The 16566-nt window shown below is 44.4% G+C and overlaps 1 protein-coding gene across 1 annotated transcript; it reads right to left on the reverse strand.

Annotated features, from left to right (window-relative positions):
• Positions 1-6830: 6830 nt before the first annotated feature.
• Positions 6831-8685, reverse strand: rps26 (ribosomal protein S26). The gene is made up of 4 exons (XM_020459215.2): positions 8568-8685; positions 7714-7891; positions 7314-7444; positions 6831-6932 (listed from the first exon to the last, which is right to left on the reverse strand). Exons 1-4 carry the CDS (start codon positions 8568-8570, stop codon positions 6894-6896), a joined length of 351 nt encoding a protein of 116 aa, XP_020314804.1. The 5' UTR covers positions 8571-8685; the 3' UTR covers positions 6831-6893.
• Between the last annotated feature and the right edge of the window lie 7881 nt (positions 8686-16566).

Here is a 16566-nt window from a genome sequence, read left to right on the forward strand (position 1 = left end):
CTGCTAAGCATTCAAAATGTAACAAGTACTTTTGGGTGTCAGGGAAAGGTATAAAGTACATTATTTACTTCAGGAATGTAGTGAAGTAAATGTAAAAGTCATCAAAAATATAAATAGTAAGGTACAGATACAAAAAAAAAATGACTTAAGTACTTTAAGTTAAAATACTTTAAGTACTTTACACCACTGACAGTAGCCTAGGCAAAATGTAGGCACGATGTCTGTGCCACCAGAGACTCTGGGTTCGCACCCAGGCTCTGTCGTAACCGGCCGCGACCGGGAGGTCCGTGGGGCGACGCACAATTGGCCTAGCGTCGTCCGGGTTAGGGAGGGCTTGGCTGGTAGGGATATCCTTGTCTCATCGCGCACCAGCGACTCCTGTGGCGGGCTGGGCGCAGTGCGCGCTAACCAAGGTTGCCAGGTGCACGGTGTTTCCTCCGACACATTGGTGAGGCTGGCTTCCGGGTTGGATGCGTGCTGTGTTAAGAAGCAGTGCGGCTTGGTTGGGTTGTGTATCGGAGGACGCATGACTTTCAACCTTCGTCTCTCCCGAGCCCGTACGGGAGTTGTAGCGATGAGACAAGATAGTAGCTACTAAACAATTGGATACCATGAAATTGGGGAGAAAAAGGGGTAAAATTCAACAACAAAAAAATTGTAGGCACGATGTAAACTGAATAGATGTAACATGAATAGTTTGGCGATTCCTAGGTAAAAAGTGCTTATGTTTCCCAATAGCCTGCTGGAAAAGGCTACTGAAGATGGGACTGTAATTTCAGTCACTGAATGAAATATTAATAATATCTATATGAACGGAATATGCTTGTCAACAACATCCAGTATTTTTGACAATATACCACAGCTGTTAGCCGTGGTATATTGGCCATATACCACAAACCCCCCAGGTTCTTTATTGCTATTATAAACTGGTTACCAATTAGAAGAGTAACAAATATTTTTGGGTCATACAAATGGTATATGGTCTGATATATACCACGACTTTCAGCCAATCAGCATTTATGGCTCGAACCAGGCTTATAATTGTAAATATATCTCCTTTGCGCATTTTTTAGCTAAAAAAACTTGGATGACCATAAAAAAAACAAATGTTAGGCTATTTTCTGGCAATTGTGCTGTTATTATGTGCCAAATGTTAAGAATACAAACAGTTATAAATTGCCCATTTGTGAGATCAACTTGTCATTTCAATAGGCATAATTTACAGATTAGAATTTGAGTTTATGATTGTAATTCAATTTAGCTCTGGTTTTAGAGAAAACTTGGTAGCCTACAGCTCCTGATAGGCCTACAATCTCTTTCAGATAGTCTACGGTAGCCTAGACAAGATATAGGCAGGATGTAAACTGAACGATTTAGCAGCTTGCTTAGTTCAAATGAACAGACTAATTCATTCAAAATGAATAGATTTCAATGGAAGAAGGTCTTGTGTTTGCCAAAAGCCTGCTGGAATAGGCTACTGAGGATGGGGTCATAATTTCAATGACTGAGTTAAATATGAATATTATGTACAGTACCAAGTTTGGACACACCTACTAATTCCAGGGTTTTTCTTTATTTTACTATTTTCTACATTGTAGAATAATAGTGAAGACATCAAAATTATGTAATAACATATGGAATCATGTAGTAACCAAAAAAGTGTTAAACAAATCAAATGTATTTTATATTTGAGATTCTTTAAAGTAGCCACCCTTTGCCTTGATGACAGCTTTGCACACTATTGGCATTCTCTCAACCAGCATCATGAGGTAGTCACCTGGAATGCATTTTAATGAACAGGTGTGCCTTGTTAAAAGGTCATTTGTGGAATTTCTATCCTTAATACGTTTTAGTCAATCCATTGTGTTGTGACAAGGTAGGGGGGTACACAGAAGATTACCCTATTTGGTAAAAGACTAAGTCCATGTTATGGCAAGAACAGCTCAAATAAGCATAGAAAAACGACAGTCCGTCATTGGGCTCCCAAGTGTAGCAGCGGTCTAAGGCACTGCATCTCAGTGCTTGAGATCACAACTCACAACTGGCCATAATTGGGAGTCCCATAGGTCGGTGCACAATTGGTCCAGCGTCGTCTGGGTTAGGGTTTGGCCGGGGTAGGCCATCATTGTAAATAAGAATTTGTTCTTAACTGACTTGCCTAGTTAAATAAAGGTAAAATACTTTAAGACATGGTCAGTCAATGTGAAAAATTTAAAGAACTTTGAAACTTTCTTCAAGTTCAGTCACAAAAATGATCAAGCGCTATGATGAAACTGGCTCTCATGAGGACCGGCACAGGAAAGGAAGACCCAGAGTTACCTCTGCTGTAGAGGATAAATTCATTCGAGTTACCAGCCCAAGAAATTGCAGCCCAAATAAATGCTTCACAGAGTTCAAGTAACAGACACATCTCAACATCAACTGTTCAGAGGAGACTGCGTGAATCAGGCCTTCATGGTCAAATTGCTGCAAAGAAACCACTACTAAAGGACACCAATAATAAGAAGACTTGCTTGGGCCAAGAAACAAGCAATGGACATTAGACTGGTGGAAATCTGTCCTTTGGTCTGATGAGTCTAAATTTGGCCGTGTTTTTGTGAGATGCTGAGTAGGTGAACGAATGATATCCGCGTGTGTGGTTCTCACCATGAAGCATGGAGGAGGTGTGATGATGCTTTTCTGGTGACACTGTGATGTATTTAGAATTCAAGGCACACTTAACTAGCCTGGCTACCACAACATTTTGCAGCGGTATGTCATCCCATCTGGTTTGCGCTTAGAGGGACTATCATTTGTTTTTCAACAGGATAATGACCGAACACACCTCCAGGCTGTGTAAGGGCTATTTGACCAAGAAGGAGAGTGATGGAGTGCTGCATCAGATGACCTGGCCTCCCCAATCACCCAACCTCAACCCAATTGAGATGGTTTGGGATGAGTTGGACTGCAGAGTGAAGGATAAGCAGCCAACAAGTGCTCAGCATTTGTGGGAACTCCTTCAAGACTGTTGAGAAAGCATTCCTCATGAAGCTGGTTGAGAGACTGCCAAGTGTGCAAAGCTGTCATCAAGACAAAGGGTGGTTACTTTGAAGAATCTAAAATACACTGCTCAAAAAAATAAAGGGAACACTTAAACAACACAATGTAACTCCAAGTCAATCACACTTCTGTGAAATCAAACTGTCCACTTAGGAAGCAACACTGATTGACAATACATTTCACATGCTGTTGTGCAAATGGAATAGACAACAGGTGGAAATTATAGGCAAGTAGCAAGACACCCCCAATAAAGGAGTGGTTCTGCAGGTGGTAACCACAGACCACTTCTTAGTTCCTATGCTTCCTGGCTGATGTTTTGGTCACTTTTGAATGCTGTCGGTGCTTTCACACTAGTGGTAGCATGAGACGGAGTCTGCAACCCACACAAGTGGCTCAGGTAATGCAGCTCATCCAGGATGGCACATCAATGCGAGCTGTGGCAAGAAGGTTTGCTTTGTCTGTCAGTGTAACAGTATAATTTTAAACCGTTCCCTCACCCATACCCGGGCGCGAACCAGGGACTCTCTGCACACATCAACAGTCACCCTCGAAGCATCGTTACCCATCGCTCCACAAAACCCGCGGCCCTTGCAGAGCAAGGGGAACCACTACTTCAAGGTCTCAGAGCAAGTGATGTCACCGATTGAAACGCTATTTAGCGCACACCGCTAACTAAGCTAGCCGTTTCACATCCGTTACATCAGCGTAGTGTCCAGAGCATGGAGGCGCTACCAGGAGACAGGCCAGTACATCAGGAGACGTGGAGGAGGCCGTAGGAGGGCAACAACCCAGCAGCAGGACCGCTACCTCCGCCTTTGTGCAAGGAGGAGCACTGCCAGCTTACAGCCCAACACCGTGCAGGACGTTTGGCATTTGCCAGAGAACACCAAGATTGGCAAATTCGCCACTGGCGCCCTGTGCTATTCACAGATGAAAGCAGGTTCACACTGAGCACGTGACAGACGCGACAGTCTGGAGACGCCGTGGAGAACGTTCTGCTGCTTGCAACATCCTCCAGCATGACCGGTTTGGCGGTGGGTCAGTCATGGTGTGGGGTGGCATTTCTTTGGGGGGCCGCACAGCCCTCCATGTGCTCGCCAGAGGTAGCCTGACTGCCATTAGGTACCGAGATGAGATCCTCAGACCCCTTGTGAGACCATATGCTGGTGCGGTTGGCCCTGGGTTCCTCCTAATGCAAGACAATGATAGACCTCATGTGGCTAGAGTGTGTCAGCAGTTCCTGCAAGAGGAAGGCATTGATGCTATGGACTGGCCCGCCCGTTCCCCAGACCTGAATCCAATTGAGCACATCTGGGACATCATGTCTCGCTCCATCCACCAACGCCACGTTGCACCACAGACTGTCCAGGAGTTGGCGGATGCTTTAGTCCAGGTCTGGGAGGAGATCCCTCAGGAGACCATCCACCACCTCATCAGGAGCATGCCCAGGTGTTGTAGGGAGGTCATATAGGCACGTGGAGGCCACACACACTACTGAGCCTCATTTTTACTTGTTTTAAGGACATTACATCAAAGTTGGATCAGCCTGTAGTGTGGTTTTCCACAATCCAGACCTCCATGGGTTGATAAATTTGATTTCCATTGATAATTGTGATTTTGTTGTCAGCACATTTAACTATGTAAAGAAAAAAGTATTTAATAAGAATATTTCATTCATTCAGATCTAGGATGTGTTATTTTTGTGTTCCCTTTATTTTTTTGAACAGTGTATATTTTGATTTGTTTAACACTTCTTTTGGTTACTACATGATTCCATATGTGTTATTTAATATTTGTTATGTCTTCACTATTCTACAATGTAGAATATAGTAAAAAAAAATAAGAAAACCTTTGATTGAGTAGGTGTGTCCAAACTTCTGACTGGTACAGTATATGAAATGAATATGCTTGTTAACTGCCCCTTTTGTTGACAAACAATCTGATTACTGTTACCGTTAATCTAATGTTCTCCGTTTTGTTGACAAACATTTAATTACATGTTTTTATTTTACCTGTAGCCTAATATGATTACTGTTACCGTTAATCTAATGTTCTAACAACTGCTCGGCAATTACGATAAAGCTTTGATTACTTCTGAAATTAAACATGTCCATTAATAATTGCATAATAACACAAGGCTACAAAAGCAGCCTTTAACTTCAGTTTATGTATGAAATTGGTTTGCCAGCTCCAGTTAGGCTACAAAACTGGCACAAATTGATTTGCAATGACTTCAGTGATATCGTAATTTAACATATGGAATATAAATTAAATAGGCTACTTGATGGCCAACAGAGGAAAATGTATCATTCTCCATATTTAATGTCAGTTTCATTGAAGACTTTCCCCCGTAAAATGAACCACGGGAGGTAGTTCCATAACTTCCATTCCACATTTCCAATCGGGCAGCCCCCGAGACCTAAGAACTGAGCATGCATAAAACACTTAAGTTTTATTTGAGCAAATCAAGCTAAGTCAACATTAGAATGCAGTCTCCGAGCTAACAGCCCGCCTCGCTGTCTTACAAATCAACAGGTCTCAGTGAATTACATTTTTTAAAGAGAAATGCCATGGCAATTCAATTTAGAAGTAGTTCAACAACCCGAGACCAATACATTGTCACCAGCGAAATTGTTATCCGAATTTAGCTAGAAAATAGCGAGCATGGCAACCGAGAGCAATGGTCAACGTGCATAAATATTGCAGAATCTGACATCGTTTTAACACCACAGATATTTCACTGGATGTCTAAATGTGAAGCATCCGCTTGACCCAGTGACCGGCAGTGGAAAAATAGATTTTGGCCGAGATTCTGCAAATTTTATCGAGTAAAATGTGCATCTCAGTAGTTCTGTTCCCAAAACTAAAATATGTTACGAAGAGTGGACTACATTTTGTAGTCCTTACCTTTAAAAATTCGCGTTGATTAGAAGTGCAAAGGCGAATTCAGGTATTGCACATGCGTACTTCAGACAAGGCGTTACCTAAAGGGAATATGACAACGTATGCTAGAACGTTCCAATAGGATCGCGCTAGTTCGTGCTTGGTTTTAAACTACCGTGCACGATATGGTTCATTGTGCCAATAAATCAGCACAATCTAATTTTAGATTTTTCAAATTGGCCGCTTAAGCTAAAATTGGGATCACGTATACGCTAATGATCATACAAAAAATAGAGTAACAGAGCCATATACAATACAGCCGACTTAGCAAAACGAGTTTGTATTAAGTGCATGGGGGCTGCCATCTTCAAACACCTCTTGTAACAGATTTAAAAATGAAAAACCTGAGCATCGCAAACAAAATCCAATGAGTGCAAAGTTTAACCATACAACTCTATGCACAAGGAGTACTTTGAATTTCCATAGAACATTTTACAACAACCTTTACTTGAACAGTGCAGATGGAAAGATAGGTCATTCTGTTACCAGAGGCAAATGTATGGCTTTTGTTTGAGTGATAAATCCTGTCACACCTACTGTGAAATTGCCCTTATTCTGGTCATTAGCCTTTCACTGAATTGCAATGTTTTAATTTTGTGACCAATGTAATGTGACAAAGAAAACTTTACCTCAAGATGACAAAGACGTGAAACTGCATCATTCTTTAAAAGTAGTGTTACTTTTGATATCAAATTATGTTATGGTATGCAACCCAGCTCTGTTCCAACTTATTTGTGTCCAATAAAAATACATGTTAATGTTCTGACTCCATAAAATTAGCATATTTAATATACAGTATTTCAGATATTCTGCTCCCAAGGTGCTATACAAATGTAACACTTCTGATGTACAGTTAAATCACTTTTATTTTCACATAAAACTGACAGTAACCCTTAGGATAGTCCACCACATTAACCCATGGGCTTTGGAGGTGGTCTTGGGGCACCACCCTAGAAGGGAGAAAATAAAAAATTATATTTAGTCAAAATATTCATAACATGCTTTCATAATATACTTTCACTTTGTCTACTATCTTAACTTCCTGTCCCAAAAAAGAGCTTTAGGATCCAGACTAGGTGAATTGGGAAAGATTCAGATCATGCTTCCAAGTTTATAGATCAATGAGTTTAGTTTGTCAATTGACTAACTAGGTCAATTTAACTTGACATTCTTAGGCTACATGGCTTTTGAATGTAAAAGCCCACCAAACACACCCTTCCATAATCTCTGCCATCACATCCAACGCAGTACTTCCAGTAGTTTAATTAAGGGAGGTGCACTGTTGAGGCCGTTTACTCTTTTTAGTTCCTAGTTAAGGGTCTATAACTTACACTGGGCCTGAAGCGAGGTGGTGGTGTGCGGTCCTTCCTGGCCTCGGTGGAGCGATTCCTCACCACTTTGCTGTGGATGGCACAGCTCACACAGTAGTGCAGCTTCACATACAGCTTGGGCAGCACATATGCTAGAGGGGAGACAACAATAAGGGCCAGGTCAGATCAATGGCACCTCACAGCTGGGCCAGAATATTGATACTACATTTAAATTATTTAAAAATATTCAATACAGCCACATGTGTACAGGGAAAAAATATATACAAAAGCACACTTGCCCAATACTTTCACATTTCCCCCAGCATAATCCTCCCAATGCACCAGATACACGCAAGTACATTTGCCAACACAAAAACATAGATATTTGTATGTTTGACAACATAATTCAGCAGCTACTCACAGTCAAACACGCTGGCCTCTGTGATGTCCCTCACCGCAGCAGCCTCGACAATGTTCCTGATGACAAACTTCTTGATGGCCTTGTCCTTAGGCACACACCGGGCACAGTTAGTGCAGCGGATGGGCTGGACATGTCCACGACCCTTCTTGGCACGGCCGTTATTCCTTCTCTTCTTAGTCTGGGGAGAGGTGGATGAGATGCCCAGTTATTTTAATGGTGGCTACGGAAACCAATGTGTGCGCCTGCAACACGACTTGACAACTTTACCCACAGATCGTTCCTGAACAGATCATGTCACGTACGTTCCCCACATATCTTATCTAACTTACAATACTTGGGGAAATGTGTTTAACATCAACACCCGCATACATAGATACTGGTTTCCCTATTCATCTGCGCCACATAATTCTGACAACGAACGTACTCGGAAGCCTATTTGCTCCTTGGAAAAACCGGTACTTGGTAGGCTTAGTTAAGGTAAACGGCTAGTTAGTTTCCTATACTCTTAATGTTAATAACGTTATCGAGTACTTCTAACGGCTCCGAGGACGGATTATGCACCTAAAACGGATTATGTACCTAATTACTATAACAGTTTAGCTCCATGATTTTCAACAAACGACCCATAACAGGTTATCAAGCAAACATACGCTAACGCGTGCTTGTTGTGGCTAGTTAGCGAACCATATTTACAACTAATATACCAAATATAAACACTTTTCGTACCAAAATTATGAAGAAAGGACTACATACGATTATTTTCTACAAATAAATGACCAATTCGGCGGTGTATTTTGGTGTGTATTTTCAAACTCAACATGCTGGGCCTGTAGAAGAATCAGACGCGCTCTTACCATCGTGGCATGGAAGGCTGGAAAGAGAACGAGACGGAAGTGGGAGGAAAATTCACGAGTCTTTTCCGTCCGACGGGAGAGCAGTGCGCATGTGCTGACCCCATGTGCGTTTTGTGTGAACGTTCGCTAGATGTCGGCATTGACTGGTTTATGAGCTGGTACAGCAGAGGGGGAGGCAGGGCTTCCCAAACTCGGTCCTCGGGACCCCAAGGGGTGTACGTTTTGGTTTTTGCCCAAGCACTACACAGCTGATTCAAATAATCAACTAATTATCAAGCTTTGAAAGTAGTGGTATGTGTTAATTGTAAGGGTGCACATGGGGCTGGGTAGGTTGAGGTTTCCAGGGTTAGAGTAGTGCAGAAGTTGTCTATGCTGAGGCAGTGAAGAAAGTAGAGGAAGATGGGTCAAGGGGGAGGGATCCTCAGAGGAGTGGTGTGAGTAGTAGATCTGTACCAGCACAGAGGGATAAACCAACAAGTGATATATGTTTCAGTAAAATTTGATTTTTGGCATTTATAGTAATGTTTATCAACTGTACTGCAGGGATGGAATGTAAAGTCACAGAAAATAGAGGTTGTGGTGGCAGCTGCAGAGTGGTATTTGGGTGTGCACGAATTACAGGGTGTGTTAAGTGGTGATGTCCCATCCTTTCAGGCTGTTGGCCTGAAGTAGGACTAAATATATGGTACTTATTATCATTTTTGGTGAGTGTAGTGGTAGATGGTAAGGTACTTGTTGTACTTTTTTAGTTGTTGATTTTTTTTTTAGAAAGGAAAAAAATGAAGCGAAGTCTAGTAGGTGGCGGTAATGCAACATTTACTGGATGCCAACCACCGTTAAACCTCATCGAAGAAGAAGCTTTGATCATTTGAATCAAATTAAGGCAAAAAAAAATAAACGCGCACACCTTGGGGTCCCAAGGACCAATTTTGGGATATGCTGTGGGACAGTGAGAACGTCTTGTTTCCAGCAGTCGGCGTTGACGCACACCATGGAACCATTCTGTCCTGCTTATGTGCTAATGTCATGTATGTGTGCATGTTGTCTCCTCGGGGTCGGTTTGAACTTGTTTTGCACTAGGGCAAAGAAATACACTTCTAGGAGCTCACCTGGGGTGATAGGTCACTGATCATATGACCAGTGATGAGAAAGTGTTTGAACCAGAGGTTTGAACAGGTGAGAGGTGACCGCGGTCGGTTTGAAAACTCTGTGGAGCGGTTCTTACCGTCTCACTAGAACAACATGGATTACACCTCTACTCCCCATTTATACGGTAGGCGCTTAACAAAATGTATTTGAACTTTATATCCTATAGCAAATGGAAACATCATCTAACTAAATCTACTGAAGGCAAATTCTACTTGGATGCATCATGAACTGTGAAAGTGGCGGGAATCGCCATTACACTGACAGCATTTTCTTTGCAGCAATTGTTAGTCATTCATAACAGTTTTATATTCAAAACATTTAAATTACAGTCTCACATAAATGCTTAGGATAGCCTACATAAAGGACTGGTTAGGGCTAGGCCGTTGCAATGTTGACATGTCACAGTATTAGGCCTCTGTAAGTTATATCACCTGATATTAAAGTAACTTGAGTCCTGGCCCTGAGAAAGTTGGTGAAAGAGAGGGGACATATTTGGAGGGTGCAAACCTTGGCTTGCATCCCAAATGGCACCATGTTCCCTATGTAGTGTACTACTCTTGACTAGAGCCCCATGGATGGTGCATAGGGAATAGGGTTCCATTTGGGACTTAACCTCATTGTCAGCCAGGCTGAGACAGGATAACACTGCGTCTGGAAGCGATTACAGAGTTTGGTGAGCAAAGCAGTGAGAAAAGGGTGGGGGCAGCAGGGAGTGTTTGTGTGTGTGTAAACGTTCCTTCTGTGTGTGTGTGTGTGTGTGTGTGTATGTGAGCCTGCCTGTGTGGATGTCTGCTTTCATGTGCTTTCATTCCTGTGTATGTGTTGGAGGAGGGCCAGTTATGCAAGCAGCAGTTCTCCCCGTGCACGCTGACTGGAAGATGTGTGGCTCCTGTGGTTGGCTGTCCCCTGTGTCACTGCCGTTAGAAACCCGGGGGCCAAAAGAAATGTCTTCTTTACAGGGGCCGGCTGCCAGACACTTCAGCGAGGAGAACGGATGGGACCAGAGAACTTTGACTTACTGATGAAAAAAAGGTGCTTTTACCATCAAATTCACACCCACTCAATGCACAGTCATACGGAGTTACACCAAAAGTGTCTTTGGTTACACACACTCGTGGGCAATTCTCTCCTGCCTTGGAGTGTGTAGTCAATGATATGATACATTAAACATCTCCCACTGAGTCATTGCTGTGCTAGCGTCTTCTAGGGAAGTCAGTCACAGTATCACAATGTCTGATAATGATGTCAGCAATGTCAGATTAGGATGTTTAATGTTTGAGATGCCACATTTATTAGGTGTTTAGGTGTGTGCTAGTGGTTGTGGAAAGGAGCTAGAAGGGTCAGGGTGGTTGTGTGTGTGTGTGCGCACTCACATGTGGGCATAAGCGCGTGTGTGTGTGTCAGAGAGAGTGAGAGAGTGACACAGGAATGTGTCAGAGTTCCCGTAAGCCACCATTGCTCCTAAACTGCAGCAAATAAACATTCCTGTGCTGGTGTGTCAGAGCTGAGCCCTTGCCCGCTATTGCTGTAATTAAAACCAAAAACACCCCATTTTCCCTCTTTGTCTCTATCTATATTCTGCAGCGGTTTGCCTGTAGACGATGTCCCACTGATATACTCCGATTTGAATGACCACAGCCTTTTGTGTGATCCCGGTTGATAAGGTAGGTTGTAGGTAGACACAGAGCCACAGTTGGATAGACAAGTAGAGTGCACATGCTATTTTGACATATGGACTCTACCCACTCGGTGCTCACATTTAGCAAAGTTGCTAGTTAAGATTTCTGCCAGATGTCTATGAACAATGCAAACACACGCACATGTAATCACGTTCCATAACAGAAGATTGGCATTGATGGCACACCAGAGAATCTCTAGAATGTATAGTGATGTTTAACCGCTGGAGGCTTAGTCGCTGTTTTTCACCACAAAGACGTTTGCAAATGATCAACGTATAGAAACATGCCTTCTTTTGATAGTTCCAATTACAATGCAGTATTTCATGTTTCGCCGAGATATTTTATTTCTAACAATGTCGGGCACCCTCTCGTCATTGCTTTGTCACTCCTGTCCTCGTACCAAACAATACTTAAAACGGGGCCCCTATTCCACCCTATGAGCAGCAAGCATCAAGGCAGGCTGTGTGAAGTCTGTTCAGCGAGCATGGCTGTGCTGTCATTGAGGACTCTATCTCTGCAGCAGTCCTGTGGTTTAGAAGATGATTTAATCTGAATGAGATCCTAGCAGGCCAACTGGGAAGGAGCAGCCCGTCCCGTCAAGCCAATAGAGATAATCAAGGGGTCATGGTCTGTATGTGTGGGGGCCGGTAAATGCCCCATGAATTATTACAGCACACACAGTCATGCCAGACACACAAACACACACACACACACACACCACAGAGTTCAACCAGCCCTCCCTCCTACCTTAACTGCCCTACTCCTCTGTCCACCTCTCTCCACCAGGGCCCGAGGCACTGAGCCTGACCACAGACATCATACTGATTTCTCACAGTGGCCTAGCGGTCTGTCCACATTCCCACCCTGATTCACTGTGCACTGCAAACCCACACACAGGAAAAAGTGGTTATAGACACACACACACACTCACGGGAAACAGTGGTTTCACAGTGTCTGTCTGCAGTGGTGAAGAGGATTGAATGTCTGTCTTTGCTTTCCCTCTGAATCTGTCATTCCCCAAATAACACCATCCATATCTCATCCTCCGTGCCAGAGGTTATGGAGTGATGGAGATGTTACCAGGCAGGGGCCATTGTGATGTAGGGTGGCTGTTGCTGCGGAGCTGCCATCTGCTGAAAAGCGTAGTTGCTAGGGTGCAGTTCTTCTGGACTGTGTCTGCTTCCCAGCTGCCATCCCCATACACACACACAGACTGGCATGCACACACACAGAGAGGTACGCACACACACACACACACAAAACCCCCCTCTTGTAATATTAAACCCCGCGGTGCATCAGCTCTCTTTCTCCACCACTCTTAGTCCGAGCACCCCACAGTACCCCACTGCATATAATTGGCTATCTTTGTCTGGGTCCCAAATGACACCCTATATAGTACACTACTTTTGACCAGAGGCCTATGCGCACACATACATAGTCGCAAGGAGTACTTTTGGGGTGTTGCAATTTCTTTCCTGGGGGGGGGGGGGGGGTTGGCTCTTTTACAGGTCTAGTAAAGGCCCAGTGCACTACTTTTGTGAAGAAAATCAGATTTTTCCACACTCCTGCTTCCTGCAGCTATACACACACACACACACACACACACACTCAAACACTTTAACAGTGGAGGTGCTCTGTTGGAAAAGACTCCCTTCTCTTAAAAAGTGGCACTCGGTTAGTCCTTATTGGACGGTCCCAGACCAGTGTGGCTTTGTCTTGGCCAATTACCAAGTTACTTAATTAGTGGCATTATTCAATTAACTTTATATGGCTCTTGGCCCTAGTGTTGTTGGTTAAGTTGTTCCCCAGAGCTAAGGGTCCTATAAAGGCATTTTAGCGTACTGTTTGAATTGAGTTATTTTTAATGGATAAAAATGGGAAATATATTAATTCAGTCAGGAAACACAGAGTCATTAGTTAACCTCAGGTATTGGGGCACTAATTGAAGTGACAGTTATAAAAGGAGTTAATTCCATCAAGAGGATTATGGGTAAATGTAAATTGCTCTGCTCTGCTACTCTCCTCTACCTTCCCCCATCTATCCCTTCTCTGCTCCCCTTTATTCCTGTTACTCCTTTCTTTCTTTCTTTCTTTCTTTCTTTCTTTCTTTCTTTCTTTCTTTCTTTCTTTCTTTCTTTCTTTCTTTCTCCTAACTTCCTCCTCTTCTTTAACCTCTCCCTCTCTGTCCTATCACCTCCTCTTCTTCTCTAACCTCTCCCTCTCTGTCCTATGACCTCCTTTTCTTCTTTTAACCCTAGTGCTGTTGAGTTCCTGCCTTTCCTACCCTAGCTGCCTGGTCTGCTCTGCTCAGACGCTACTGGATTTATATTGTGCAAGGAGCTGTTGAGCTGGGGTGTAATCATTATTGCACACCGTAGCAAACAGTTGCGAAACGTTTAGCAAAAAAGACATTTTGCAACAAAAACAAGAGTTTCTATTGGACAAATGCAGATACTGGAGGTCCCTTCCCATTTCGTTCAGTTTTTTTCTGTTTGCTTTTGTTTGGTTCCCAGTGAATACACTCCTGTTGTTGTTGTTTGCGCCTGAGCAGAGTGTTGGTTTCCCACCATCCTCTCTCCCCGCCGCCCGCCTGGCAGAGCCCTGAGCCATGTGTCAAAGGTGGCGGCAGCAGAACAGACTGTGGGAACAGCCGGCTAGCCTCCTCCCGGTCCTCTGCTCCCCACCCAACCAGAGGGGCAGCCATCAATCCAAGACACTCTGAATAAAACACACGCACATACATGCATACACACACACACACAGTGCACGCACACATCCACAAACACAACACAAACTATCACCCCACAAACCTCACACCCTCTCCCCAATAATCCGCGGAAGCAATTTTATCTCGACTCGGGTGGCGGCCCATTGTCGCCAAACCCCTTCAATCTTTCCTTATTAACTCTCGCTTTGTCCCGCATCCAAGGCTCCTGGACTCATCTCTCCTGCATTCCGATCACTGCTGCTCCCAGCACTCCCAGGCAACCTCCCTCCATCCCCTAATCCAACCACTCCCCCTCCCACCCAGACCCATGGAAACACTTTTTTTTTCACAACCTGCCGATCACCTACTTACAGCGAGTTAGGTAGAGGGCATTAACTCTATGGGTTTTCTGAAGGGGAGAGGGGTAGAGTGTTAGGGGGATGAGGAGAGGAGGGGGTGAGGAGGAGGAGAGCCACAAAGTGACTCCAGCCCAGACAATTAGAACAATGGGTCGGGCCGGTAGGGGGCTAACTCGCTGCGTCACGCCTGGACGGTGGGGTATTTTGTCGGTTTAATGAATTGTCCGCCAGGCCGGGGCGGCATGGCAGGCGGCGCGGGGAGAGGCCAGCAGGGACCCAGACACTAAGTCGGTATTTATTACACTGCCTTTGTCACTAATTGAGCTAATTACCACTGACTCCTCAGCACTCCCACAATGACAGACCCCTTCACACCCCCTTACCCAACCACACTACCTCTCCCACTGCCCTCTCACACCACTTCACACCCCCTCCACCCATCTCACGTGTGACATTTGTCCTATCAACCCAGCAGCCCCTCTACCACCGACTCCTCAGCACTCCCACGATGACAGACCCTTCTATTCCTCTCTCCCTTCACCCTCCATCTCACTGACTCCTCAGCACTCCCACAATTGCAGACCCCTTTACCCACCACCTCCCCTCAGGCAGTTTTCACCTCTCTCTATCATTCTCGCTCTCATTCTCTCTCTCGCTCTCATTCTCTCTCTCTCGCTCTCATTCTCTCTCTCTCTCTCTCGCTCTTTCTCTCGCTCTCGCTCTCATTCTCTCTCTCTCTCTCTCGCTCTTTCTCTCGCTCTCGCTCTCATTCTCTCTCTCTCGCTCTCGCTCTTTCTCTCTCTCTCTCTCTGAGATGCATTTCTGAAATCTTTCTCTCTCTCTCTCTCTTTCTCTCTCTGTCTCTCTCTTTCGCTCTCTCTCTCTCTCTCTCTCTTTCTCTCTCTGTCTCTCTCTTTCGCTCTCTCTCTCTCTCTCTCTCTCTCTCTCTCTCTTTCTCTCTCTCTCTCTCTCTTTCTCTCTCTCTCTCTCTTTCTCTCTCTCGCTCTCTCTTTCTCTCTCTCTCTCGCTCTCTCTCTCTCGCTCTCTCTCTCTCTCTCTCTCGCTCTCTCTCTCTCTCTCTCTCTCATTCTCTCTCTCTCTCATTCTCTCGCTCTCTCATTCTCTCGCTCTCATTCTCTCTCTCTTTCTCATTCTCTCTCTCTTTCTCATTCTCTCTCTCTTTCTCATTCTCTCTCTCTTTCTCATTCTCTCTCTCTTTCTCATTCGCTCTCTCTTTCTCATTCTCTCTCTCTCTCTCTCTCTCATTCGCTCTCTCATTCTCTCATTCGCTCTCTCTCTCTCATTCTCTCTCTCTCATTCTCGCTCTCTCATTCTCACTCTCTCATTCTCGCTCTCTTGCTCTTGCTCTCGCTCTCTCATTCTCACTCGCTCTCATTCTCGCTCTCTTTCTCGCTCTCTTTCTCTCTTGCTCTCTCATTCTCATTCTCTCTATCGCTCTCTCTCTCATTCTCGCTCTCTCTTTCATTCTCTCTCATACTATCTCATTCTCTCTCATTCAATTCAATTTCAATGTAAGGGCTTTGTTGGCATGGGAAACATATGTTAACATTGCCAAAGCAAGTGAACTAGATAATAAACAAAAGTGAAATAAACAATAAAAATGAACAGTAAGTATTACACTTACAAAAGTCCCAAAAGAATAAAGACAATAAAGACTCTTCATTCCAACATGACCCTATGTTACAGTACTCTGCTGCTTTCCTCCTTCCCCTGTCTGTCTATCCCTTCAGTAACACTGCCTGTGTTCCCCTGTCTGTCTGTCTGTCCCTTCAGTAACACTGCCTGTGTTCCCATGGCTGGTCCTTTAGGGTGCGGGTGTGTGTTGTTGGACAGGACAGTTGAGTGTGTTTGGCGGGCGCTCGGCCTGGCTGACCCTCTAGCCCATTGCTGTGCTGCGGTGGGCTGGGTTAGGCTGGGGGAAACTATCAGGGTGCCTTCCAAGCTCTTGTGGTTAAGCTAAGGCCTGACTGCCATGGGGCTGGGGAGCGTGGGTTGGAGGGGTGAGGTTGGGGGGGGGGGGGGGCTGCAGTCTTTCATTATTTCCTCCAATTGTTTCATAATTTTTTTCCGACATTAAGTAAATG

Source organism: Oncorhynchus kisutch, linkage group LG24 (assembly GCF_002021735.2).
Source record: "Oncorhynchus kisutch isolate 150728-3 linkage group LG24, Okis_V2, whole genome shotgun sequence".
NCBI lineage: Eukaryota > Metazoa > Chordata > Actinopteri > Salmoniformes > Salmonidae > Oncorhynchus > Oncorhynchus kisutch.